The following is a 24,932-nucleotide window of genomic DNA, read 5'->3' on the forward strand; positions in this document are numbered from 1 at the left end:
TATCTTATTAATGCTATTCTACAGAAGTTTTGCAATAATAGGAAAACGTTTTATATTCTGATCCCTCTACTATGGTGAGTCTGAGAGTACTAAAAAGCGTAATAATACCTAATGAGGAATTTGTAAGCCTGCCTATGGTAGCATGCACTACTGGAAAATAAATCCAGTATTTCCCAGTATATAGATCAGCGCTTTCATGATTAAGTAGACTAGAGGTGGGTCTGGTCAATGACCAGCACAATTTTTCTATAGGTCACAATCTATTTTTGTGTTTCCAGGCCTTATATTTTATGTTCCAATTACTCAACTCTGTCATTATAACATAAAAACAATGAAACAAGATAAAAATGAGTGTGGGGGGTTGGAAATATCGCTCAGTAGTTAAAGGCACTTGCTTGCAAAACTTGATGGTCTGTGTTCAATTCCCCATGCCCAAGTTAAGCCAGACACATAGTTGGGTAACACCAGACAGGCACCTGCATCTGGAGTCCGTTTACAGTGATAAGAGGTCCTGGAACAACCATTCTCTCTTATTCATATTCATATTCTCCCCCCACTCTCTCTCCTGTCTGTCAAATAAATAAATTTTAAAAAAGAGTGTGGGGTTGTAGACCAGCAAAATTTACTTTTTCAGTAAAAAGCAGATAGGTTTTGGTCCATCAGCTATAGCTTGCTAATCTCTTATTTAGAGGATGTGAACATTTGTATTACCTTGTCAATAGTGTTAAGCAGTATTTATAGGGTTATACTTTAACAATATGAAAAAAAAATAGTTTTTTTGAGGTAGGGACTCATTCTAACTCAAGCTGACCTAGAATTTACTATGTAGTCTCAGGGTGGCTTCAAACTCACAGTGATCTTCCTACTTCTGCCTCCCAATTGCTGGGATTAAAGACATGTAACACAACTCCCAGCTAATGACATGCAAATATTTTAATATAGATATACTAGACTTATAGTGATGACAACTACAAAATTTCTGGATAGTTTGAATTTTGTGGGGCAGTGTTAACCTTGTGCATTTTTTTTCTTAATATATTTTACTTTTATTTATTTAGCTGAGAGAGAAAGAGAGAATGGGCACACCAGGGTCTCTAGCCTAGTGCAAACAAACTCGATGCATGCATCAACTTGTACATCTGGCTTACAGAGGTCCTGGGAAATTGAACCTAGGTACTTTGGCTTTGCAGGCAAGTGCCTTAACTGCTAAGCCATCTCTCAAGTCCAAACTCTATTTTTATTAACAATTATTAGGCTAACCTAGAAAGATGGCTTAGTGGTTAAGGCACTTGCCTGCAAAGCCAAGGGACCCATGTTCGATTCACCAGGACCCATGTAACTGCACAAGGTGACACATGCATCCACAGTTCATTTGTAGCCACTGGAGGCCTTGGCATGTACATTCTTTCTAACTTTCCATATCTCTCTCTCTCTCTCTCTCTTTCTCTCTGTTCCTCCCTCTCTTCCCTTCCCTCCCCCTTTCTCTCTCAAATAAATAACTACATAAATAAATAAAATATTAAAAACAATTATTATTATTATTATTATTATTATTATTATTATTATCAGGCTGGAGAGATGGGTTAGTGTTTAAGGCACTTGCCTGCAAAGGCTACAAAACCAGGTTCAATTCCCCAGTACCCCCATAAGTCAGATGCACAAGGTGGTGCATGCATATGGAATTTGTTTGCAGTAGCTAGAGGCCCTGGCATGCCCATTCTCTCTATATCTGCCTCTCTCCCCTTCATGCTCTCTGTCTCAAATTAATAAATTAATTAAAATTATCATATGTGTGTGTGTATATGTATGTATGTATGTATATACACACAGATATATATGAATTGGAAATTCAAAGAATAGGTTCTGTATAAAATAGCCTCTTGGTGCTAGAGAGATGGCTCAATGGTTAAATTTGCCCATAAAGCCTGAAAACCTGATTTTGATTCCCTAGTACCCATATAAAACCATATACACAAAATGGTACATGCATATAAAGTTAGTTTGCAGTGGCTGGAGGCCCTAATGCACCCAGTCTCTCAGTCTGTCTTCTTTCTTCTGTATCTCTCTGCTTGTAAATAAATAAAAATAAAAAATAATGAAACTTAAAATAGCCTCTTAATATAGAACTATTGCCTTTCAAACAACTCTTATTTGACAATTTTATATTCCCAAAATATTGCAAAAGTAAACTTACTCTTTGGACGGTAGAAGATGGCTTTTTCTTCTTTTCAACTGTATAAAGACTGATTTCTATGTCACCTTTTGCATTTCGACATTCTTCTTGTACCCTATTAACAAATCAGAGGTAAAAATAACAACAAAGAGGCATAAAGAGAAACCAATAGTGTAAACAAAAATACTATTAAAATATAAAATTTGGAGCTCAAAAGATGGCTCAATAGTTAAGTGTATTTTCTGTACAAACATGAGGACCTAAGGCCTGAAAGACTACTCAAGTTTGATTCCCAGGACCCATATAAACATCTAGGTAAGACCATATACATCTATAACCCCAGTCTTGTAGGTGAGCAAATAACTGAAAATCGCTGAAACACATGAAAATAACGGTAAAATTCAAAATCACTAAGAGACTCTAGCTCAAATAAGATTGAGCTGAAGAATGATGGAGTAGGACACCAGAAATTCTACTATGGCCAATGATGGTGAGCACAACCTGTCACAGGAGTGCATGGGGCACCACATAGGTATATAAACATGGATACAGAGCAAACACACGCACACCATATATTTTTTCAGGTCTGCATTTCAGTAAGCACTAATATGTTCATAATGTCTATTGCCATCTATCCTCAAAAGTTTTTAATCACTCCAAAGAGAAACTCTGTAACTATTAATCAATAACTTCCACATTTTTCGTACCTCCAGGCTCTGAACACCTCTAATTCATGTTATTATGTCTATGAATGTGGCTGATCTAAATATGTTTAAAAAAATCAAAGATTTGTCCTTTTGTGTTTGACAGAATGTTTTCAAAGTTTATTCATGTTATAGCAATTATCACAGATGTTTGTGATAGCTGAATAAAATTCCATTTATGAACATATATTTGTTAACATTAAATTACTGATTGATACCTGAGTTGTTTCCACAAAAAGGTTGCCTTAAATACCTTTGCAATGAACAATAGTGTACAAATATCTATGAGTCCTTGCATTCAAGTGCACTTTTAAAGAATTACTTTAAATTGTTTTATTGCCAAGCCTCGCATTCAGTTCATATGTTAACTATGCATCCTTGTATTCTTGTCTCTTGTACCAGAATATTGGCAAGCAAAAAAGTGAAGTCAAATGTATTTTTATATTTGTTGACTATTCTTTCGACAAAACTTGATTAGGAAGATGCATAGTTAAGACAAAATTTATACATTCTCTATCACTTCTAATTTTCTATATGTATTTATTTATTTCTAGTCACTGTTGATTAATATCTAAAGGTGATATTGTAGTTAATATTAGGATTTACAAATAAGAATAGTTATTCCAGATTTGGAATTTATCACAAGGAAGTACTTTTATCCAATGGAAGAAAGTTAAATAACATTTGAGTCACATGTATATTGCACTTTCATATTGTTCCAATATCACACTGATGAGCTCACCCTTAACACCACTCTTGAATATATGGTCCATATATCACTCACCTATCTATCACATGCAACCTATTATGAGTTATAATAATAGTGATGTTTATTTCCTAACCTGGACTATACCTCATTTAATGTGAATAATAGTTTTATTTTTTTAGTATTCTGCAAAACATTGATCTCAAAGATCAACTCAGAAATAATAAAAATTTGTTCTGGAGGGCTGGAGAGATGGCTTAGAGGTTAAGCGCTTGCCTGTGAAGCCTAAGGATCCCAGTTCGAGGCTCAGTTCCCCAGGTCCCACGTTATCCAGATGCACAAGGGGGCGCACGCGTCTGGAGTTCGTTTGCAGAGGCTGGAAGCCCTGGCGCGCCCATTCTCTCTCTCTCTCTCTATCTGTCTTTCTCTCTGTGTCTGTCGCTCTCAAATAAATAAATAAAAATTTAAAAAAAATTTGTTCTGGAATGAGCTAATTAGAATTAATATGGAAAAACTAATACAGGATGCAACTACATTAAAACAGCTAAGTTACTAGGCTAAAAACATAGTTTACTTGCTAAAATAGAGCTTGGGATTTTCATATGAATGTTGCCTTATCAACTTACCTACTAACCCCATTATTTAGTTCATTTACCACCACTCTTCTGCTCCATGCCATGAGATCTCGTTCAGTGGCCATTTGGCTCCGAGGAGCATTATTATGCATTTGTCGAACACCTTCAATTTGACCACTACGCCGAAGCCCAATATTTGGGGGAGAAGATATGTCCATATTTGGACTACTCAGAGCTAAAACAAAAGGAAAGAAAAATATAGTACTCTAAGTAAAGACATCAATCTTTATAGTTTGAGGTTCTAAATGAAGTAGAAATTAAAAAAAAAAACTGCTGGGACAGTGGTAGAGTGCTTTCTTAGCATATAAAAGGCTCTAGGTTTGTTCCTTGGCACAATGAAACAGATAAGACTGCTAGAAGTATCGTTATTGTTGCCTCATCCTTCTATATTAATGTACCCTATTGAAGTGCCCATAGTATTATAAATAAAGTAAGTACATAAAAATGTTGAAAGGGAAGCTGGGCATGGTAGTGCACACCTTTAATCCCAGCACTATGGAGGCAGAGGTAGGAGGACTGCTGTGAGTTCGAGGCCAAATACAGAGTGAATTCCAGGTCAGCCTGGGCTACAGTGAGATCCAACCTCGAAAAATCAGAAAAAAAAATGTTGAAAGGTTCTATAATTCTTTTAATTTTTCAAAGTAATTTCATATTTCCATCCACTACACACTAACTGAATAGAAAAGGTATCTAAACAAGGTTTTTGAAATTCAAAAATATTTATAAAGAGGCTGGATGTGGCCTTGAATCCCAGCTCTTGGGAGACAGAGTTAGGAGGATTGTCGAGCTCTTGGGCCAGCCTGTGACTACACAATGTGATCCCGGCCAGCCTAGGCTACAGTGAGATCCTACCTTGAGAAAAATAAATACATAGAAAAGAAAACAAAAAAAGAGAGCTGGGTGTGGTGGCACATGCCTTTAATCCCAGAATTTGGGAGGCAGAGGTAGGAGGATCACCGTGAGTTCAAGGCCACCCTGAGACTACATAGTGAATTTCAGGTTAGCCTAGGCTAGATTAATCCCAGAATTTGGGAGGTAGAGGTAGGAGGATCACCGTGAGTTCAAGCCCACCCTGAGACTACATAGTGAATTTCAGGTTAGCCTAGGCTAGAGCAAGACCATTAGGCTAGACTCTAGAAACAAAACACTACTAATAAATTTAGTAAGAAGTAAACAGTATATTAAAATATACCACCTATATCTTTTATCAGAAGGTAAGCCACTTTAGACAAAAATGATGAGATTATGATATTTTTGAACTTTTGATATTATAATTATAAACGTGCAATAATGTTTACATTGATAAACATGATATACTCTCATATATAATAACTTGATTTAAGTACAATAAATAAAATACATTCTTTTACTTTTTCTTAAACGTATAATTACTTACCACCATTAACAGAGTATGGTCTATTAATTGGAGCATGTGGAACATCTCCTTCATTAATTAGTCTCAGATCTTGTTCTCTCTGTAACTCCCTTATTATCCCATCAAGAATGCTCTCTTCTTGGTCATTGGTTTGCTGTCCAATTACCTGCTCTACCACCTCACCATCACCTTAATGAAACCAAAGATAAAAAGCCACAGAATTAATTCTATTTTAGTACAGATTAAAACTTTCTTGCTAAAGAAACAAACTTAAGTTATAAATTTTGAGAACCAAAACAGGCTTAAAATAAAACAAGGGAGTTGTGGTGGTGCATGCCTTTAATCCCAGCACTCAGGAAGCAGAGGTAGGAAGATAAGCCTGGGCTAGAATAAGACACTACTTCAAAACAAAAACTTTTAAAATAATATAATGAAAGTTTATTTCATTTTACCCATGGTCCTACATTATACATTATTATGAAAAACTCATCACAAAGAACAGCTATTAAAGTTAAATGATCCATTTTAAGGTTTTTGTTTGTTTGTTTGTTTTTGAGGTAGAGTCTCACTCAAGCCGAGGATCCTGTAGTCTCAGGATAGCCTCAAATTCACAGTGATCCTCTTCTTTAGCCTCCCCTGTGTTAGGATTAAAGGTATGTGACATCACACTCAGCTGATTAAGGCTTTTTTTTCTTTAATTTATTTTTTATTTATTTGAGAGCGACAGGCACAGAGAGAAAGACAGATAGAGGGAGAGAGAGAGAGAATGGGCGCGCCAGGGCTTCCAGCCTCTGCAAACGAACTCCAGACGCGTGCACCCCCTTGTGCATCTGGCTAACGTGGGACCTGGGGAACCGAGCCTCGAACCGGGGTCCTTAGGCTTCACAGGCAAGTGCTTAACCGCTAAGCCATCTCTCCAGCCCTGATTAAGGCTTTTGATTACTATTTTCTTTTTTGACAAAGGGTCTTACTCTGTAACCTAAATTGGCCTCGAACTCATGGCAATCTTCCTACTTTCATTCTCTCATGTGTTGAGATTATAGGTGAAAGCTACCATACCTGGTCTAAATAAGGTTTAAATAAGTTCAACCAGCTACCTAAGATGGTTTACATCCCTCCTTTGTGAAAAAATCATTCCTAAAAAAGTTAAAGTAAGGTCTTTAGATCAGAATGTTTTTGTTTATTTTTTATTTTTATTTATTTGAGAGTGACAGAGAGAGAAAGAAGCAGAAAGAGAGAGAAAATAAGTGCACCAGGACCTCCAGCCACTGCAGACAAATTCCAGATGCATACACCACCATGTGCATCTGGCTTACATGGGTCCAGGGGAATTGAGCCTTGAACCGGGGTTCTTAGGCTTCACAGGCAAGCACTTAACCTACCAAGCCATCTCCCCAGGACCCCCCAAATATTTTTATGATAGGTTGAAATTCAATGTTCACTTCTAAGTGAATTTTTTTATTTGTCAAATGCACCATGTTTTGTAATTACATCAAGTGATACATCACAGAGTAAACAAATAATTGAACAAATAGAGTAGAATGAATTCCTTTTTATTTCTTGGTTGATAAAGACTGTATCTTCACAGTAAATATTGACACATATGTAATGCCAGTTCATTGTCATACAAAACTTCATAAAAGGACATAAAAGAATATCCATATCATTTTATTCTATAAAGGTAAAATCAAGCCTTAATTGCTTAGTAAAGAAAGAAAATTCAGAAAAAGGCATGGTGGTACATGGTTGTAATCCCAACACTAGGAAGGCTGGTATAGGAGAACTGTGAGTTTTCAGCTGGCCTGGGATAAAAAACAAATAAATAAAAGGAGGGAGGGAGGGAAGGAAGTAATAAGGGAGATTCCATTTGTAAATCTATAACTTACTACCCTATACTTAAATGACACCACTAAATAACACACCGGTATGAAGGTATTCCACAAAAGAGACTAGAAAGAAAGTAATACAGAGCTGAAATATGCTATTAGAGATCCAGCTGCTTTAACAGGGAATAGCTTTTTCCACAACTAATTTTACAACCCTTCATGCACTACATTTATCACTACTTCCTCAATACCTTCTATGACTTTTTGTATTTAAATCATTTAGAATGCTTTATTATTCTAGCTTGCAGCATTTAAAGTCTCCTCTTCTTAGGTCCATCAACTAAGGACTTTCAAACTGAGATACCAACACAACAATTAATGAGATTTCACCAATTATAAAAGCTTAACACATTAAAGTTAGTAAATTTAACTATTCCTAGACTCCAATACTATAAAGAACATGGTATGTTAATGGTTAATAAGGAAGAAGATCAACAAATTATCTGCTTAGGCATATGTTTATGTTTGTTACCAGCCACTTAAATATGTATAAAAACTAGCTAGTGAAAAAGACTACTCTGGTAAAGTAAAAAGAAAAGAAAAACCATATAAATGAACATCTATAGATATAATACACAAAATGTGTAATAACCTACTCTAGCATTTAATGAGAAACTATCTCAAGGAAAGTTAGCAGTATATTTTATAAAATATTTTAAATTTGCTTGGGGAGATAACATACCATTGGCCACATATCCCAATTGTGGTATAAGTTGTTCATCTTTACAATTTTCCCGTCCTGGTACCAGCCGTTGAAATTTTGTAGGATGGGGATTTCCATCGACATCCACCAAGAAAGGGGGAGGCATGAGGTGAGGAGCTTGTTGAGTTTGTTCATCTAATACATAGTTATTGGCATCACGGATAAGTGGTCGATAATCCGTGTGGAAGAACATCTGATCTGGAATCTTCAGGAGAGATTTGACTTTTAGTATTTAACATCCACTAAGAACTTATAAATTAAACCCTTATTTTTATTCCTAGTGTACACATGCTTCTTGAATTAGCCAAATTATTTACAACTTTCTGTGATTTGCATTATTTGTAGCCCTACATTTTACTTCTCTAATTAGAATACAAAGAAGTAAAACAACAATCTATTAAAGTTTGATATTTTGACTTATGTTATGTTAAAAAAACTGTAAAAGTGGAAAGCGTGGTGGGTGGGGAGGGAGAGAATTACCATGGGATTTTTTTAATAATCATGGAAAATGCTAATAAAAACATTTCAAGAAAAAAGAAAGCAATAAAGGGGCTGGAGAGATGGCTTAGCAGTTAAACGCTTGCCTGTGAAGCCTAAGGACCCTGGTTCGAGGCTCGGTTCCCCAGGTCCCACGTTAGCCAGATGCACAAGGGGGCGCACGCGTCTGGAGTTCATTTGCAGAGGCTGGAAGCCCTGGCGTGCCCATTCTCTCTCTCTCTCCCTCTATCTGTCCTTCTCTCTGTGTCTGTCACTCTCAAATAAATAAATAAATAAATAAATAAATAAATAAAAATTTAAAAAAAAACTGTGTAAGGGGGAGGGAGGGTTTTACCATGGGATATTTTTTATAATCACGGAAAATGTTAATAAAAACTGAGAAAAAAGTATAAATCTATATAACGAACTTATATTTTTCTAATTTTTATTCACATAAGGATAGATGAAGTATAATGTGCATAGTAAGAAAGGCAAAAACCAATCATATCAATGATACTTAAACCTAATTACAAGTATTGAGTTACCCTCAATACTTTTGGAGTTCTTTTCCCACTCTACCCTGAATTCATAGCTTATAAAATACTGTGCTGGAGAGATGGCTTAGTGGTTAAGATGCTTGCCTGCAATGTCTAAGGACCCAGGTTTGACTCCCCAGTAGCCATGTAAGCCAGATGTACAAGGTGGCATATGTGTCTGGAGTTTGTTTGCAGTGGCTAGAGGCCCTGGTGTACACATTCTCTCCCTGCCCTCCCTCCCCCTCCCTCCATCCCTGTGTGTGTGTGTGTGTGTGTGTGTGTGTGTGCATGTATGTATACACACACACACACACGCCTCGTTCTCTCTCTCTCTCTCTCTCTCTCTCTCTCTGTCAAATAAATAAAACATTAAAAGAATAAAAGTTAAAAACTAGTTTTCAGAGTGCTGTGGTCATGTAAGTCTGAGGACGCTGATGTGGGAACAATTGCTAACATGTTCCATTTTTTCATTTACTGTTGCAACAAATAAAGGATATGTATATAGCATACATACATACACACATTCAGTCACCCTGGGCTATATAGTATACCCTGTCTTAAAAGTGGATTACAGGGGCTGGGGAAAAGGCATAGCAGTTAAGGTGCTTGCCTGTAAAGCCTAAGCACTCAGGACCAAGTCTACAGGTCCCACATAAAGCCACATGCACAGTAATGCAAGTGCACAAGGTTGCACATGTACACAAGTGGAACATGTGTCTGGTGTTCTAATGTACTGGCTGGAGGCCGTGTCTCACCAATTTTCTTTTTTTTTTAAATTTTTTATGTTTTATTTTTATTTATTTGAGCGCGACAGAGAGAGAGAGAGAGAGAGAGAGAGAGAGAGAGAGAGAGAGGGAAAGAGGCAGAGAGCGATGGGCGTGCGAGGGCTTCCAGCCACTGCAAAGGAGCTCCAGACGCGTGCGTTTTCTTGTGCATATGGCTAACATGGGTCCTGGGGAATCAAGCCTCGAACCAAGGTCCTTAGGCTTCACAGGCAAGTGCTTAACCGCTAAGCCATCTCTCCAGCCCCTCACCAATTTTCTTGATCTCTCTCTCTCTCTCTCTCTCTCACACACACACACACAAATTAAAAGGCAGTCTATTTGGCTTGCCTCAAAAGAAAAAAATGAATGAGGCAGCAAACTCACCCAATCATAGTAATTGTCGAATGGTCTCACTCATCTGCGGCTCCTAAAAGGGATCAGCCTGAAATGCTGACATACCTAATAGCCATCTCCAGGACTGGACAATAGGGAGGGTAGGGTATGAGGGGAAAGTAAAGGGGGGGGGGGGGCGGCACAAAACTAGACCCAAATGGAACTGTTACCATAATATCCTTTATCCTGGAAGACAGACTAAAAGGTTGAACCCTCATCAGGACCTTAGAGGGTACACCTGAATCAAAGGGCCCTGAAGAGGGCGGATGAAGCCTAATCTTAATTCTTTCCTGTTTCTCTATTTTTTTCTTTTTTATATTTCCTTTCTTTTTCTTCTTTCTTTTCCCTTTGTGCTGGCCTGTAACTCATAGTACCAGGATGTGGTTAACACCCACCATGAGCTTGTTGATCAGAGATTCCCACAAGGTTACCCAAAACAAGACGGACTTCTGTCAGAGCACTTGTTTACCCACCAGATGTTACTGGGAAGACCCTACTGCTGAAGACACCATATGCTGTTGGTACAGAATATGGAGAGACCTGGCTGGAATTTGGAAGAGAGCCAGTCCCCAGACAGCCTGTCTAGTTCTAGAAGGCACTACATGAGCTATTGTGGAAAAGTGGCAAACAACTGTACAAGCAACTCGAGGTGTAAGATATCCAGAAGCAAACAACCTGATGTGATGCTCACACAAGTGGAATAGTGGCACACAGTCATGGTGGGTAACCAACTACTCTTGGATTGGCTAACAGATCTGCTCAGTGGAAAGGATCCCATATCTGGAACTGAGATACAAGTCAGAATCATATCCAGATGATGAGTTTGCTCTCCAATGTCAAGCTTCCACCAATCTTGGACTACAACAGGGTCTGCATCCATTAAATTCTCTTAAAATTAACAATGGGTATCCCATTTAACCTGTGCTAACTTCATTCTCTGTTGAAGAATCTGCTTCTCTTTTTCAGATGGAAACAGTGGCTGAGGAGAGAAACAGCCCATTGCACTTCACCAGAGCCCCAGTTGAAACCATAGAGGAACTGGGAAAATGAGCAAGAGTGCTGTTTTCTCGGTGAACCTGATATCAGCACATAGATGAAGGAGAGGACACTCAACTCCTACCAAACCAGAGATTCAGTGAAGCAGACCTAAAATGACCCCAACATGGCTCAGGGAAATTCATGGAAGAGGGGCAGAAAGATTGTTAAAGCCATAAGTTGGGACACTGTGTACAGAAACATTGCCTCTGCCCCATAACGGATGACTACCCCCACAATACATGACCCACAATCCCCATGGGGATAACCTGTATCCCCAAGGAGCAGGGTCCCTTTGGAGGGGGTGCTTGGATGAGGGAAAGGATGCTGTTTACATACTGAGTATGTCTATAACTAGTACATACATAAAGCCAGATGTACAGTGGCACATGCATCTGGAGTTCATGTGCAGTGGCTGAAAGCCCTGGTGTGCCCATTCTCTCTCTCTCTCTCCCTTCCTCTCTCCCTCCCTCTCTCACTCACACTCACTCTCTCTCTCTCTCTCTCTCTCTCTCTCTCTCTCTCTCTTGCTCTTTCTCTCAGATAAATAAGTATTTTTTTTAAAGAGGCAGGTGATGGCTAAATATCTCTAGTCTAATAACAAACTAAAAGAGGGAACTGTTAAAAGCAGAACAGAAAACATACAGACTCCATCATGGAAGGATTGTGGCACCTGGGAAGCTTTCCACTCCCAGGGAAAGGAAGTGATCAGAATCATAATCAGGACAGAAAGCTTCAGAAAATTATGAATGTGCTCTCAGAAAGAGACATTTTAAAGAGAAAGAGGGATGTTATACACAGCAGCAGCAGCAGCAATAGGAAGGGAAGGAGAAATGGTGGAAATACCCTTTCTTTCTGGAACCTGACAGGAGCAGTAATGAGATGTCATCTTAAAAGACCAGTCCTGTGTCAGCAGGGTGGCCCCAGACTCTCCATCAACCACATTACTGGAAAATTCTTAGAGCGAGTTTTTCAGGACTACAAGCTGACACCTTGGCCACTAAATAGAAGGAACCTTGCATCCAGACCCTACAATTCTCAATAAAGTAGATATCTGGTTGGAAACAGAGTACTCAAAGAACATAGAGACAGTTTCTAAGTAGTATACCAAAGTGGGAAAGGACATAGAGGGGATGGCAGCACTCAAATGGACTCCTAAAGGACCACCTAAAAAAGTGTGATGAATATCTGTGTTCTGACTGGTGAAGGATGATTCAGAGTGAGACCAACATCTGTCCTCTTGTATTAGAAAGTACCACCTAGGTAGGTAACAGGAATCAGGAATGAATGCTGAGAAATTCAAAGCTGTGTTAGCAATCAGGGAGACTATACTCAGACTCTAGATACATTCATCCAGCTTTCTGCCATTCACATTTATTCTTCCTTTATTTAATATCCCTATATCATATCTTCTACTCTACTCTCACACTTAATGATTCTCTCTCTGTTCTCAACTTTTTTCTTATTTTATTTTCCTTTGGATAGGTTTTCCCAAAGAACAAAAGCTTAGTTTGGCTTATGAGTTCTCTGTATCTCAGCCTCCAGAAATCTGGAAATCTTCAAGATTATCTGATGACATTCCTTTATCTATCTCTTTTAAATTTACCTCTAGCCAAAACTATCTCAACACATCTTCTTGTCTCTATGCCTCTATGTCTCCACCCTCCTTATCAATTCAAGATAAATCTACCTTTGCTTTCCTTTCCACACCTATCCACACTAAATAATAATTGTAAGTGAAATAAATACCATTATTCTTTTACTTCCTAAAATGGCTAGAACATAAGGAATGATTTTTTTTTTTTTTGAGGGAAGGTACTGCTCTAGCTTAGCCTGAACAAGAATTCACTATGTAGTCCCAGGATGGCCTCAAACTCACAACAATCCGCCTACCTCAGCCTGCTGAGTGCTGGGATTAAGGGTGTGCACTACCACACCTGGCTTAAGGAGAATAAAACTACTTGAGGAGTACTGTGTGTTGATTTTGATCACTTTTGAAGACAATATTCCACATTTAGGGAAGTATTGGGAATTGACCCTAAGTGACCCAATCACCAGTCAACCAGAGAAAAATGACTCTTCAATCCTACTAAAACTTGTCCCCTCTTGAACATGCAAATAATTCCACTGAGAGAAAAGGATGATTAAAAAAACCTCAATACAGCCAGGCATGGTGGTGTACGCCTTTAATCCCAGCACTCAGGAGGCAGAGGAAGGAGGATCACTATGAGTTTGAGGCCACTCTGAAACTACATAGTGAGTCAGCCTGGGCTAGAGGGAGACACTACCTTGAAAAAAAAATACACCAGGCATGGTATCACATGCCTTTACACCTAGCTCTTGGGAGGCACAAATAGGATCATGTGAGTTCCAGGCTACCCTGAAACTACATAATGAATTCCAGGTCAGAATGGGCTAGTGTGAAACCCTACCTTGAAAAAACAAACAAGCAAACAAACAAACAAAAAAACCAAAAAAAATACAACCAACAACCTAACACAAGACACATAAAAAACCAAGACAAAATGACTTTTCCAAAAATTATGCCTTATAATAAGAGTGAAGTAAATGAAAGCCCCCAAAATAATTCAAATTGAATTCCAAAATGAAAGCACAATAAGCTTTGTGACCCTGACCAAGCAAATTGCTGAACTGGAAGCAAGTCATCAAAAAACAACAACTGCAAAAATGAAATCCACATAGGCTTTTTCACTAGCCATAGCTTAATTGAGGAAAACCAGAGAGACCTCAAAAGAGAGTTAGTTAAATGAACTAAATAAAGGCAAGTCAACAAATAGAGGATCTCAACAACCAGCTGATTAACATTAATGAAGATATTATCAAATGCAAAAATGAATTTCAGGAAGCATCAAGAAAATCTGACCTTGACCTGAAATTGGACCGCAAAAAAAGAGATGGACATGATACACAAAAACATAACAGAAAACAAAAATCAAGGAAGACTTGTACAAGCCTCCATAGAAGACTTCACAGAGACAATCATGTGGAGGATGGAACCTGTGATCTGATAGACAAGACAGAAGAAATTGATCAAGTGTTCAAAAACTTTGATAAATTCAAAAATTCATGCAAGTGGCTATGAAGGAATTGTGGGATACCGTAAAACAACCAAACATCTGGATCTTAAGTATTCCAGAAGGGGAAGAAATGCAAACCAGAGACATAGAGAACATACTCAACATAATTACTGAAGAAAATGTTCCAAATATCACATAGATAGAAAGGCCTATCCAGATACAAGAAGCTCATAGAACACCATTCTGGACCAAAGAAGAGACTTTCCAAGGCATGTCATAGTTAAAAGTATACAATGAAATCAAAGAGAGAGTGCTAAAAGCAGTATGAGAGAAACAACTTTGCATACAAAGGCAATCCCATCAGTTACCTCAGATTTTTCAATGGTAACCAAGAGAGCCACAAGGGTTTGGAAAGGAGTACTTCAAAGCCTAAAAATCTTGGCTTCAAACCCAAATTACTATACACAGCAAAAGCATAATAGATGAAGAAAGGAAAACTTCCCATGATAAAGGCAGCTTTATGATTATATGAACACAAATATTCAAACCTACAGAAAATATTTCAGTGACTACTCCACATAGAAGAGTTGAACAACCAACCTCAATAGCCTCCAACAGAAAGAACACAATAACCAAAACTAGATCAGGTACAAAAACATTCAAAGAACAAGAAAGCACAAAATCCCATAAAGCCTCCAAAATGGCAGGGATTAAATATGAACTTCATAGTTATAACATTAAACATTAATGGACTTATCTCACCCATAGAAAGATACAAGTTAACAGGGTGGATCACAAAAATGGACCCTTTTATCTGCTGGATAGAAAATGATTTTCCAAGTAAATGGAAATAAATAAGCTGGTGTGTCTATATTAATATCTGATAAAATAGACTTAAAACCAAAAGTAAATAAAGAGCTGGGGAGATTGCGTAGTGGTTAAGGCACTTGCCTGCAAAAGCAAAGGACTGAGGTTTGATTCCTCAGGACCCATGTAAGCCAGATGCATAAATTGGAACATGTGTCTATAGTTCATTTAGAGTAGCTAGATGCCCTAGTGCACCCACTCTCTCCTTCTCTATATGCCTCTTTCTCTCTCTCTCAAATGAGTAAATAAAAAAATAAGAAAAAAAAAATTAAAAAGTTAACAAAGGGCTGGAGAGATGGCTTAGAGGTTAAGGCATTTGCCTTCAAAGCCAAAGGACCCAGGTTCGATTCCCCGGGACCCACATAAGCCAGATGCACAAGGGGCATGTCTGGAGTTTGTTTGCAGTGGCTAAAGGCCCTGGTATGCCCATTCTCTTTCTGTCTGTCTCTCTTCTCTCTATCTCTCTCTGTGTTTGCAAATAAATAAATAAAATAAAGATTTGTAAAAAAAAAAAAGTTAACAAAAAGAACAAAAATGTCCACTTTTTACTCATCAAAGGAACAACCCAACAAGAGGACATCACAATCATAAATCTATATGCATCAAACACAGGTGCACCACATTTTATAAAGCAAAACTTACTTGACTACAAATCAGAAATAAATTCCAATACCATCATAGTAGGGGACCTCAATACCCCATTATAATAATTACACAGATAATCCAAGCAGAAAATCACAGGAAAACAATAGATCCTAACACAACTGAGTAATTACAACCTAACACATCTACAGAATGTTCCACCCCAATTCCACAGAGTACATATTCTCAGCAGCCCATGGAACCTTCTACAAAATAGATTATGTATTGGGGCATAAAGCATGCCTCCATAAATTCAGGAAAATTAACCTAACTTTCTGCATCATACTAAACCACAATGCTTTAAAGCTAGAAATTAACAAGAGAAACAACAGAATTTGCACCAGCTTTTATTGAACAAATAATGGGTCATGGAAGAAAGCAGAAAAGAAATAGTAAAAGTTTGTGGAACTGAATGATAACAAAACTACAACCTACCAAAACTTATGTGACACAATGAAAGCAGTACTAAGGGGAAAATTTATAGCATAAAATGCCTTTATTACAAAGACAAAGAGATCTTAAATTAATAACCTAACCATCTACCCAAGGACATCAGAAAAACAAGAACAATCCAACCCTAACAGTTCCAGATGAAATGAAATAATTAAGACTAGAGCACAAATTAATGGATTGGAAACTAAGAAGCAATTAATAAAATTGATGAGGGCTGGAGAGATGGCTTAGTGGTTAAGGTGCTTGCACACTTGCATATGAAGCCTAAGTACCCATGTTCGAACTCTCTCCAGATCCCACATAAGACTGGTGCACAAAGGTGATGCTAGTTCAAGGTCACACAAGCACACTGGACGGCACATGGGTATGAAGTGAGAATGCAGTGGCTGAAACCTTGTTGCACCAATTCTCTCTCTCTTTCACTCCTTAAAAAAAAAACCCTGAAAACATAAAGAAAACTGATGAAACAAAGAGTTGATTCTTTGAAAATAATAAACAAGATTGGTGATCCGCTGGCCAAGTTGATCAAATGATAAACAAAGAAGTCTTGTTAACAAAATTGGAAATGAAAAGGGGGAGTTTACAATAGACATCAATGAAATTGGAAGAATCATTAGGATATATTTCTAAAACTTCTACTTACAAAAGTGGATAGCCTACAGGAAATGAACAAATTCTTAAATACATATCCTCTACTAAAATGAAGTCCAGAGCAGATAAATGTCATAAAGAAACCTACTATATCTATCTAAATGTAATGAAAAACCTCACTAGGTCCGGGCGTGGTGGCACATGCCTTTAATCCCAGCACTCAGGAGGTAGAGAGGTAGGAGGATTGCTGTGAGTTCGAGGCCACCCTGAGACTACATAGTGAATTCCAGGTCAGCCTGGGCAAGAGTGAGACCCTACCTCAAAAAAAAAAAAAATAAACCCTCACTAGAGGGCTGGAGAGGTGACTCAGTAGTTAAGACATTTGCCTGCAAAGCCTACAACACAGGTTCACCAGCACTCAAAAAGAGCCAGATATAAAAAGTGGTGCATGCATCTGGAGTTTGTTTGCAATTGGTGGGACATGTATATTCTGGCTGGCTGTCTCTCTTCTCTCTATCTCTCTTTTTTTAAAATATTTTATTTATTTATTTGAGAGTGACAGACACAGAGAGAAAGACAGATAGAGGGAGAGAGAGAGAATGGGCGCGCCAGGGCTTCCAGCCTCTGCAAACGAACTCCAGATGCATGCGCCCCCTTGTGCATCTGGCTAACATGGGGCCTGGGGGAACCGAGCCTTGAACCGGGGTCCTTAGGCTTCACAAGCAAGCGCTTAACCACTAAGCCACCTCTCCAGCCCCCTCTATCTCTCTTTGTAATTCAATAAATATCTTTTTTAAAATACTCACCAAAGGAAAAGTCCAAGACCTGACAGATTCTCAGTAAAATTTTACCAAAACTTCATCAGAGAACTAAAATCACTTTTAATCAAGTTATTTCACATAATCCGAGAACAGGGAATGCTCCCCAACTCCTTCTATGAAGCTAGCATCACCATAATACCAAAACCAAACAGAGATAAAACAAGAAAACTAGAGACCTATATCCCTGATGAACTTGGATGCAGAATACTGTACAAAATCCTTGCAAAGTGAATTCAACAACACATCAAAAGTACTATATACCTCCATCAAATAGGTTTCATCCTAGGGGATAAAGGGATGGTTCAACATATGGAAATCAATTACTGTAATACACCACATAAATAAACTTAAAAGAACCACATGAACATTTTGATAAAGGCAGAGAAGGTCTTTAAAATTTTGAAGAGATTAGACATAGGGAGTTTATATCTCAACATAATAAAGGCTAAATACAAAGCGCATAAAACCCAAATCACACTTAATGAGGTAAGACTCAAGAACTTCCAATTAAGACTGAGAACAATGTCGGGTGTGGTGGCGCATGCCTTTAATCCCAGCACTCGGGAGGCAATGGTAGGAGGATTACTATGAGTTCGAGGCCACCCTGACACTACATAGTGAATTCCAGGTCAGCCTGTGCTACAGTGAGACCCTACCTTGAAAAACCAAAAAAAAAAAAAGGAAAAAAAACACTGAGAACAAGGCAGGGGAACCAGGGCTGGATAGATGGCTTAGCAGTTAAGGTGCTTGCTTGCAAAGCCTAAGAAAGTCTGTTGGACTCTCCAGGTCCCACATAGCCAGACAGCCAGACTCACACTGATGCAAGTGCACAAAGCCACACATGCACATAAGAGGGTGCACTCTTCTGGAGTTCATTCCCAGAGGCTGGGGACCTAGCATTCCCACTCTCTCTCTTCCTCTCTGCCTCTGTCTCTCTCTCTCCTTCCTTCTCTCTCTGTCTCAAATATAAAATAAAATAAATAAATAAAATAAAATACAATACAAGGGTGCCCACTCTCACCACTGCTCTTCAACATAATACTAGAAATTCTAATCCAAGCAATAAGTCATTGGGGAAAAAAAAAGGCTACAAGAGGTCAAGAACTTAAACTAGCCCTATTAACAGATAACATTAGTGACGCAAAAGACTCGACCATAAAACATCTCAAGGTGATAAATTCCTTCAGCAAGGTGGCAGGATACAAAATCAATACACACAAAAAAAGAAGCCTTCCTATACACACAGAAAGAAATCAGCAAGGCTGTTCCATTAACAACCAGTAGCCACAAAATAATTAAATACCTTGAAATAACACTAACCACTGACATGAAAGACCTATATACTAAAAACATAAAAACACTCAAGAAAGAAAATGAGGAGGGCATGAGAAGATAGAAGGATCTTCCAAGTTCTCAGATGGTTAGAATTAATATTGTGAAAATGGCAATCCTACCAAAAGCAACATACAGATGCAACAGAATACCAATAGAATTCCCAGCATCATTCCTCAGAGAGATAGAAAAAGTAATCTCAAAATTTATATGGAATGGAAGAAGGCCTTGAGTATTCAAATATATCCTCAGCAAAAGAAACACCTCTGGAGGTATCACCATACCTGATCCAAAGCTACACTACAAAGCCATAATAACAAAAACAGCATGTAGCCACCCCATCATACCTCAAAAGGGCCCCAGCTGAAACTAAGAATAATTGGGGAAACAAGCAAGAGTGCTGTTTTCTTAGTGAACCTGGTACCAGCACAAGGGTGAAGGAGACTGACACAGAGAACAATCAACTCCTACCAAACCAGATATCCAGAAATACAGAGGCCGCAAGACCTCATCACTGAAGCAGACCTAAAATAAACCCAACATGGCTCATGAAAATTTGCAGAAGAGGGGGCAGAAAGAATGCCAGAGCCACATGTTGAGTCATGATACAGAGATATTTCCTCTTACCCACAACTGATGGCTTACCCAACAATGCACAATCCATGTACCCCAACAAGAAGGGTCCCTGTGGAGGGGGGAGAACAGAAAGGAGGCTAACAATGGTACCAATTTGACTGTATTCACTGAGTACAAAACTAATAATATAAATAAATAAATAAACAGACATATAGACCAATGAAACAGAACTGAAGACCCAGCCCTTAGTTCAAGCAACTATAGCTACTTGATCCTTGACAAAGGAGCCAACAATGTACACAGGGAAAAAGGCAGCATCTTCAACAAATAGTGCCTAGTCAAACTTGATGACCACATGTAGAAAAAGTAAACTAGGGCTGGAGAGATGGCTTAGTGGTTAAGGCATTTGCCTGTGAAGCCTCAGTACTCAGGTTCCATTTCCCAGTACTCATGTAAGCCAGATGCGCAAAATGGTGCATGCATCTGAAGTTTGTTTGCAGCAGCTGGAGGCTTTGGCATGCCCATTGTCTCCCTCTTCCCCCCTTTGCCTATCTATCTCCTTACAAATAAATACATAAAATATTTTAAAAGAATTTTTAAAAATGAAACTAGATTCCCTCTTTTCAACATACACATAAATTAAGTGCACAGATTAAAGACCTCAACGTAAGACCTGCAACTCTTAATTGCCTGGAAGAAAAAAAAATAGGGGAACTCTCTACAATATAGGAGTGGCATAAGATTTCCAGAACAATACCCTAATAGCCCAGGAAATTAAACAATCACTCTACCAGTTGGTGATCTCATGAAACTAAAAAGCGTTCTTATAAACATACCATAAACAGAGCCAACATACTACCCACAGAATGGGAGAAAATCTTCACCAGCTATGCAACTGACAGAGGTATAAAATCTGGAATGTACAAAGAACTCAAAAAACTAAGCAATAAAAAATCTAATAATCCAGTCAGAAATGGGACAGAGAACTTAATATGGAACTCTCAAAGGAAGAAATACAAATGGCTATTACCTACGAAAATGTTCAATATCTTCAATCATCAGGGAAATGTATAAAACAACTATGAGACTACCTTATGCAGAAAGGATGGCGATCATTAAAAATATCAAACAACAGTAAATGCTTGTGAGGAGGTGGCAAAAGAGGATCCCTCATTCACTGCTGGTTCAAGTGCAAATGTGTACAACCACTATGCAAATCAATATGAAGGCTCCTGAAAATATAAAAATATGGCTACTAACAGACCCAGCTATTCCTTTACTGGGAATCTACCCTAAAGACTCTAATCTTCACTGCAGAGATACCTGCTCAACCATGTTTACAGCTGCTCAATTCACAATAGCTAAGAACTGAAATCAACCTAGATGCCCATCATTTGACAAATGGATTATGAATATGTGCTGCATATATACAATAAAGCTCTACTTAGCAGTAAGGAAAATGATATAATAAAACTTGTAGGAAAACAGATGCACTTGGAACAGATAATACTAAGAGAACTCACACAAGCACAGAAAGGAAAATGCCACATGTTCTCTGTCATTTGTGCTTCCAAAACTGGAAGAGCTGCAAGGCATACCTGATTGGAAACTCAAGGGACAGACAAGAGGGATGGAAGGGGAACAAAAGGGCAAAGGGAAATAAACACAAAACCAAATCCAAAATGAATTGTTACCATAGAAACCTTCCTCCTGGATTGCAGACTAAAAGATATAACCATCAGTAGGAACCTGAAGGTATCATCTGGTACGAAGGGCCTTAAAGAGGTTGGCATCATGGTCAGCTTCAGTTTCTGGGATGAACTTCCAGATCAGACACAGTTTATGGGGAACAGATGCTGTTGAACCTTACAGATTTACAGGAAGTTCCAAAATGAAAGAATAAGGTGCCCCCCCATTCACAGGTCAACAGACAGACAGAAAATCCACCTTCAGCACCATAAGCAAGCGCACTCTAGGAACCCAGCAGTACTCAGACTGCTCTCTGCATGCCTTTAGACTGGAATTACAGATCCACCTCCATATCTTAAGGTTGGACACCAGGTTTCACCCACAGTAATGTCTACTCCAGCCAGATGGCTGGAGATCTAAATTATAAGCATTCATGAACTCTTGAATCTATTAGGGGACATCCATTCAAACTACCATAGGTGGGACGAAATCTAACCCTAAAACATTTGTCTCTGGCTTATAGACCCTAGTATCAGAAACTGGATACAGCCCACACTGAACTGTTGATTGGAAAGACTACGAGGTCCTCAAAATAAGACAGGCTTCTGCCAAATCACTTGACTACTCACTTGAGGTGAAAGCTAAGACTCTGTTACTGAAGATGCCACATGCTGACAACCAGAACATCTAGAGAACTGGCTGAATATAGAAGGAAGCCAGCTGCCATATGGTTAGCCCTTATAGTGCTAAAAAGGCCTACATGGGTTGCTGAATGAAAATGCCAACAACACTGTGAGCAAGCAGGAGAACCTGCTATATGCAAGCAACTAGCCTGAAAAGAGGTACACACCTATACAATAGTGGCATACAGACTAAGTGGGTAAGCAATGGCTTTCTGATTAGCTAAGAGATCTGCTCAGTGGAAAGAAACTAAGAGCTGGAGCTGGAAACTAAGTCAGAATTCTATGGCGACCAACATTACGGACACCAATGAGCACCTTCCACTACTGTTTTCCCAAAAGTGAGGCTACACCCACCAAAATCTATCTAAATTAGCAATGCTTATTGCCTTTAACCCATGCTGATCTCACTCTCCCTTGGAGAATCTGTTTTTCTTTTTCAGAAAACAGCAAGAACCAGGGACAACCAAAACCTATAAACAAGACAAGAGATAACTGATTCCATATGATCAGGTGAACAATCCCAGCACAGCAGCTAAGGCCCAGGTACAAACACAGAGGAACCAGTGAGAAAAGTAAGAGTGATGCTTCCACACACAGTGAGCCTGACAACCTGCACCATGATGACAGAGACAGACACTGAAGCTAGTCAAAATATGCTGAAGCAGAAATCCAGACACTGCTGAGAATTCAACACTCAAATAGAATTAAAGCATACACACCAAGGCTTGGGATATTGCCGAAGAAGGGGAAGAAAGAATGTAAGAGCCATAGGGTGAATGGGAATATACAAAGGCATTGCCTCCCCGCCCACAATGACTGACTGCTGCTCATAGAACCCATTACTTACAACTCCATGGTAAATAATAGCAATCCCACTAAGGAGAGCCCTCAGTGGAGTAAGGACAGGGAGGATCGAAATAATAGTACCAACACACAATGTATGAATACAAATTGCAACTTAATTACAGAAAAAAGAAGAAAGTTATGTTTTTGAATTAAAAATGGATGAAATTGGAGATAATTATATTAACAAAATTAGCTTCAGAAAAGTAAATATGGTATGTTCTCTATTATATGTGGTTCCTAGATTTTATAAACATACATGAAATCATTTATGTATATGACATGAAAGCAAAAACAAAAGTTTATAGGGGAACATAAGATACTAATAGAAAGGGGGAGTGAGAAAGGAGATAAGAAGTGGTATGAAAATGTCCATATGTATAATGTATAAATACAATGATATTTTTATCTGTGAATGATACAATTTTAAAATGCTTTCTCCAGCAAAGTTAAATATACTAACCTTTTCATAGTATTTACTGCATCCAAAACCAAAAAGCAACAAATGCCCATGAGAATCTGTGCAGGCAAAATGGTTTCCATCTGGTGAAAATTTACAATCAAATACTGCACCATGACCTTGGCCTTCAATCTGAAATTCAAATGAGTCTTTTAAATCATTTTAAGGGCCATTTTCAATAGTAAATAGGCAAAAGTTTCCCCTCGCTAGTAACTTGCATTCTGTGATACATCAATATATTGTCTGGCTTCTGTTATCAGAACTCTAAATACATCTGCTTGTCAAATAACCTACTGACAACTAAGCTATATGGGGTAAATCAGAGGCAGATATAGTCACTTTTATAATCAATAAGTTATAATTTAAACAATAACTTGTTATTTTTGTTACATTTAAAATCTAAAATTAAGAAATTTGGCTGAATTAGCTTTAAACTTAAGGGTCAGAATCTGGAAAATTCTCACATTAATATAACAGTCATGCTGAAAGTTCTCTCAACTGGAGTTATTCTCAAGCCTTGAATCATTCTCTGAATTATTACAAATTAAAACACAGATGAGAAATGATTTCTTTGCACTAGGTGTACACACACACACACAGGTTTTTTGTTGTTGTTGTTGTTTTTGTTTTTTGTTTTTTTCCTGAGGCAGGATCTCATTCTATCCCAGGCTGACCTGGACCTCACTCGATTGCCCCATGCTGATTTTGAACTCATGGTAATCTTCCTACGTTAGCCTCCCCAGTGCTGGGACTAAAAGCTTGTACTACCATTTTCAACTCTTCACTAGGTATAATTCAATTACTAAGTAACCATACCAGAAAAATAAGGTTAGAACTAAATAAACATATTGCTCTTACCATATTAAAGTAATTTCGAATTTTGGTCCCCCGATCAAGATCCCAAATAAATATGTTCCCATCATGACCTGCTGAAAGTATGATCCTTTGATCAAATGGATGTGCTTCCAGAACAAATACTTCATCATCATGTCCCTATGATAAAAAACAATACCAAATATCTGGTTTATTTGTGCTAAGACTATAAGAGCACTATCAAGCTGAGACAAATTCTTGCATATCAATTCAATGTCATTTGCTAATGTCCACTTGATCATAGCTTTCAGTGAGAATTTCCAAAGTGCATAAATATGATTTTATAAAATATGCCATAGGCAGACGACCCAGAAGTGTGCTTGACACTAATTAAACAGTCCCCTGAACTATAATTGGATATCTAAGGCTCCTATTTTTGAAAGGCCACAGAAAATGTGACAAGCCAGGCATATTAAATGCCTCCTGTACTCCCAACATTTGGGAGGTGGTGGCAGGAAGGTTAGGGGCCAATATCATCTTTGACTACATAGAAAAAAAAAGGAAAGAAGTAAAGAAGGGACGAAGGGAAGGAGAAAGTGAGGAAAGGGAAAAAAGAAGGGAGAAAGGCAGGTACACAGAATCACCAACATTCAATGTTGCCACAATAACAAAACTTCATTGATTTTCACCCAGCACCCTTTATCATTGGAATTAAAACTGTATTTAAGGGCTGAGAA

The 24,932-nt window shown here is 38.2% G+C and overlaps 1 protein-coding gene across 1 annotated transcript in view; it reads right to left on the reverse strand.

Moving 5' to 3' along the window:
- Brwd3 (bromodomain and WD repeat domain containing 3) overlaps positions 1-24,932 on the reverse strand; it is a 162,077-nt gene that overhangs the window by 49,693 nt on the left and 87,452 nt on the right. The window contains exons 15-20 of the mRNA XM_004669595.3: positions 24,241-24,375; positions 23,386-23,514; positions 8,162-8,387; positions 5,615-5,782; positions 4,210-4,393; positions 2,195-2,288 (exon numbers count right to left, since the gene is read on the reverse strand). Coding sequence (XP_004669652.1) covers positions 2,195-2,288; positions 4,210-4,393; positions 5,615-5,782; positions 8,162-8,387; positions 23,386-23,514; positions 24,241-24,375 — 936 coding nt within the window. The remainder of the gene's footprint in view (positions 1-2,194; positions 2,289-4,209; positions 4,394-5,614; positions 5,783-8,161; positions 8,388-23,385; positions 23,515-24,240; positions 24,376-24,932) is intronic.

The sequence above is a fragment of the Jaculus jaculus genome, chromosome X (assembly GCF_020740685.1).
Source record: "Jaculus jaculus isolate mJacJac1 chromosome X, mJacJac1.mat.Y.cur, whole genome shotgun sequence".
In the NCBI taxonomy this organism is placed as follows: Eukaryota; Metazoa; Chordata; class Mammalia; order Rodentia; family Dipodidae; genus Jaculus; species Jaculus jaculus.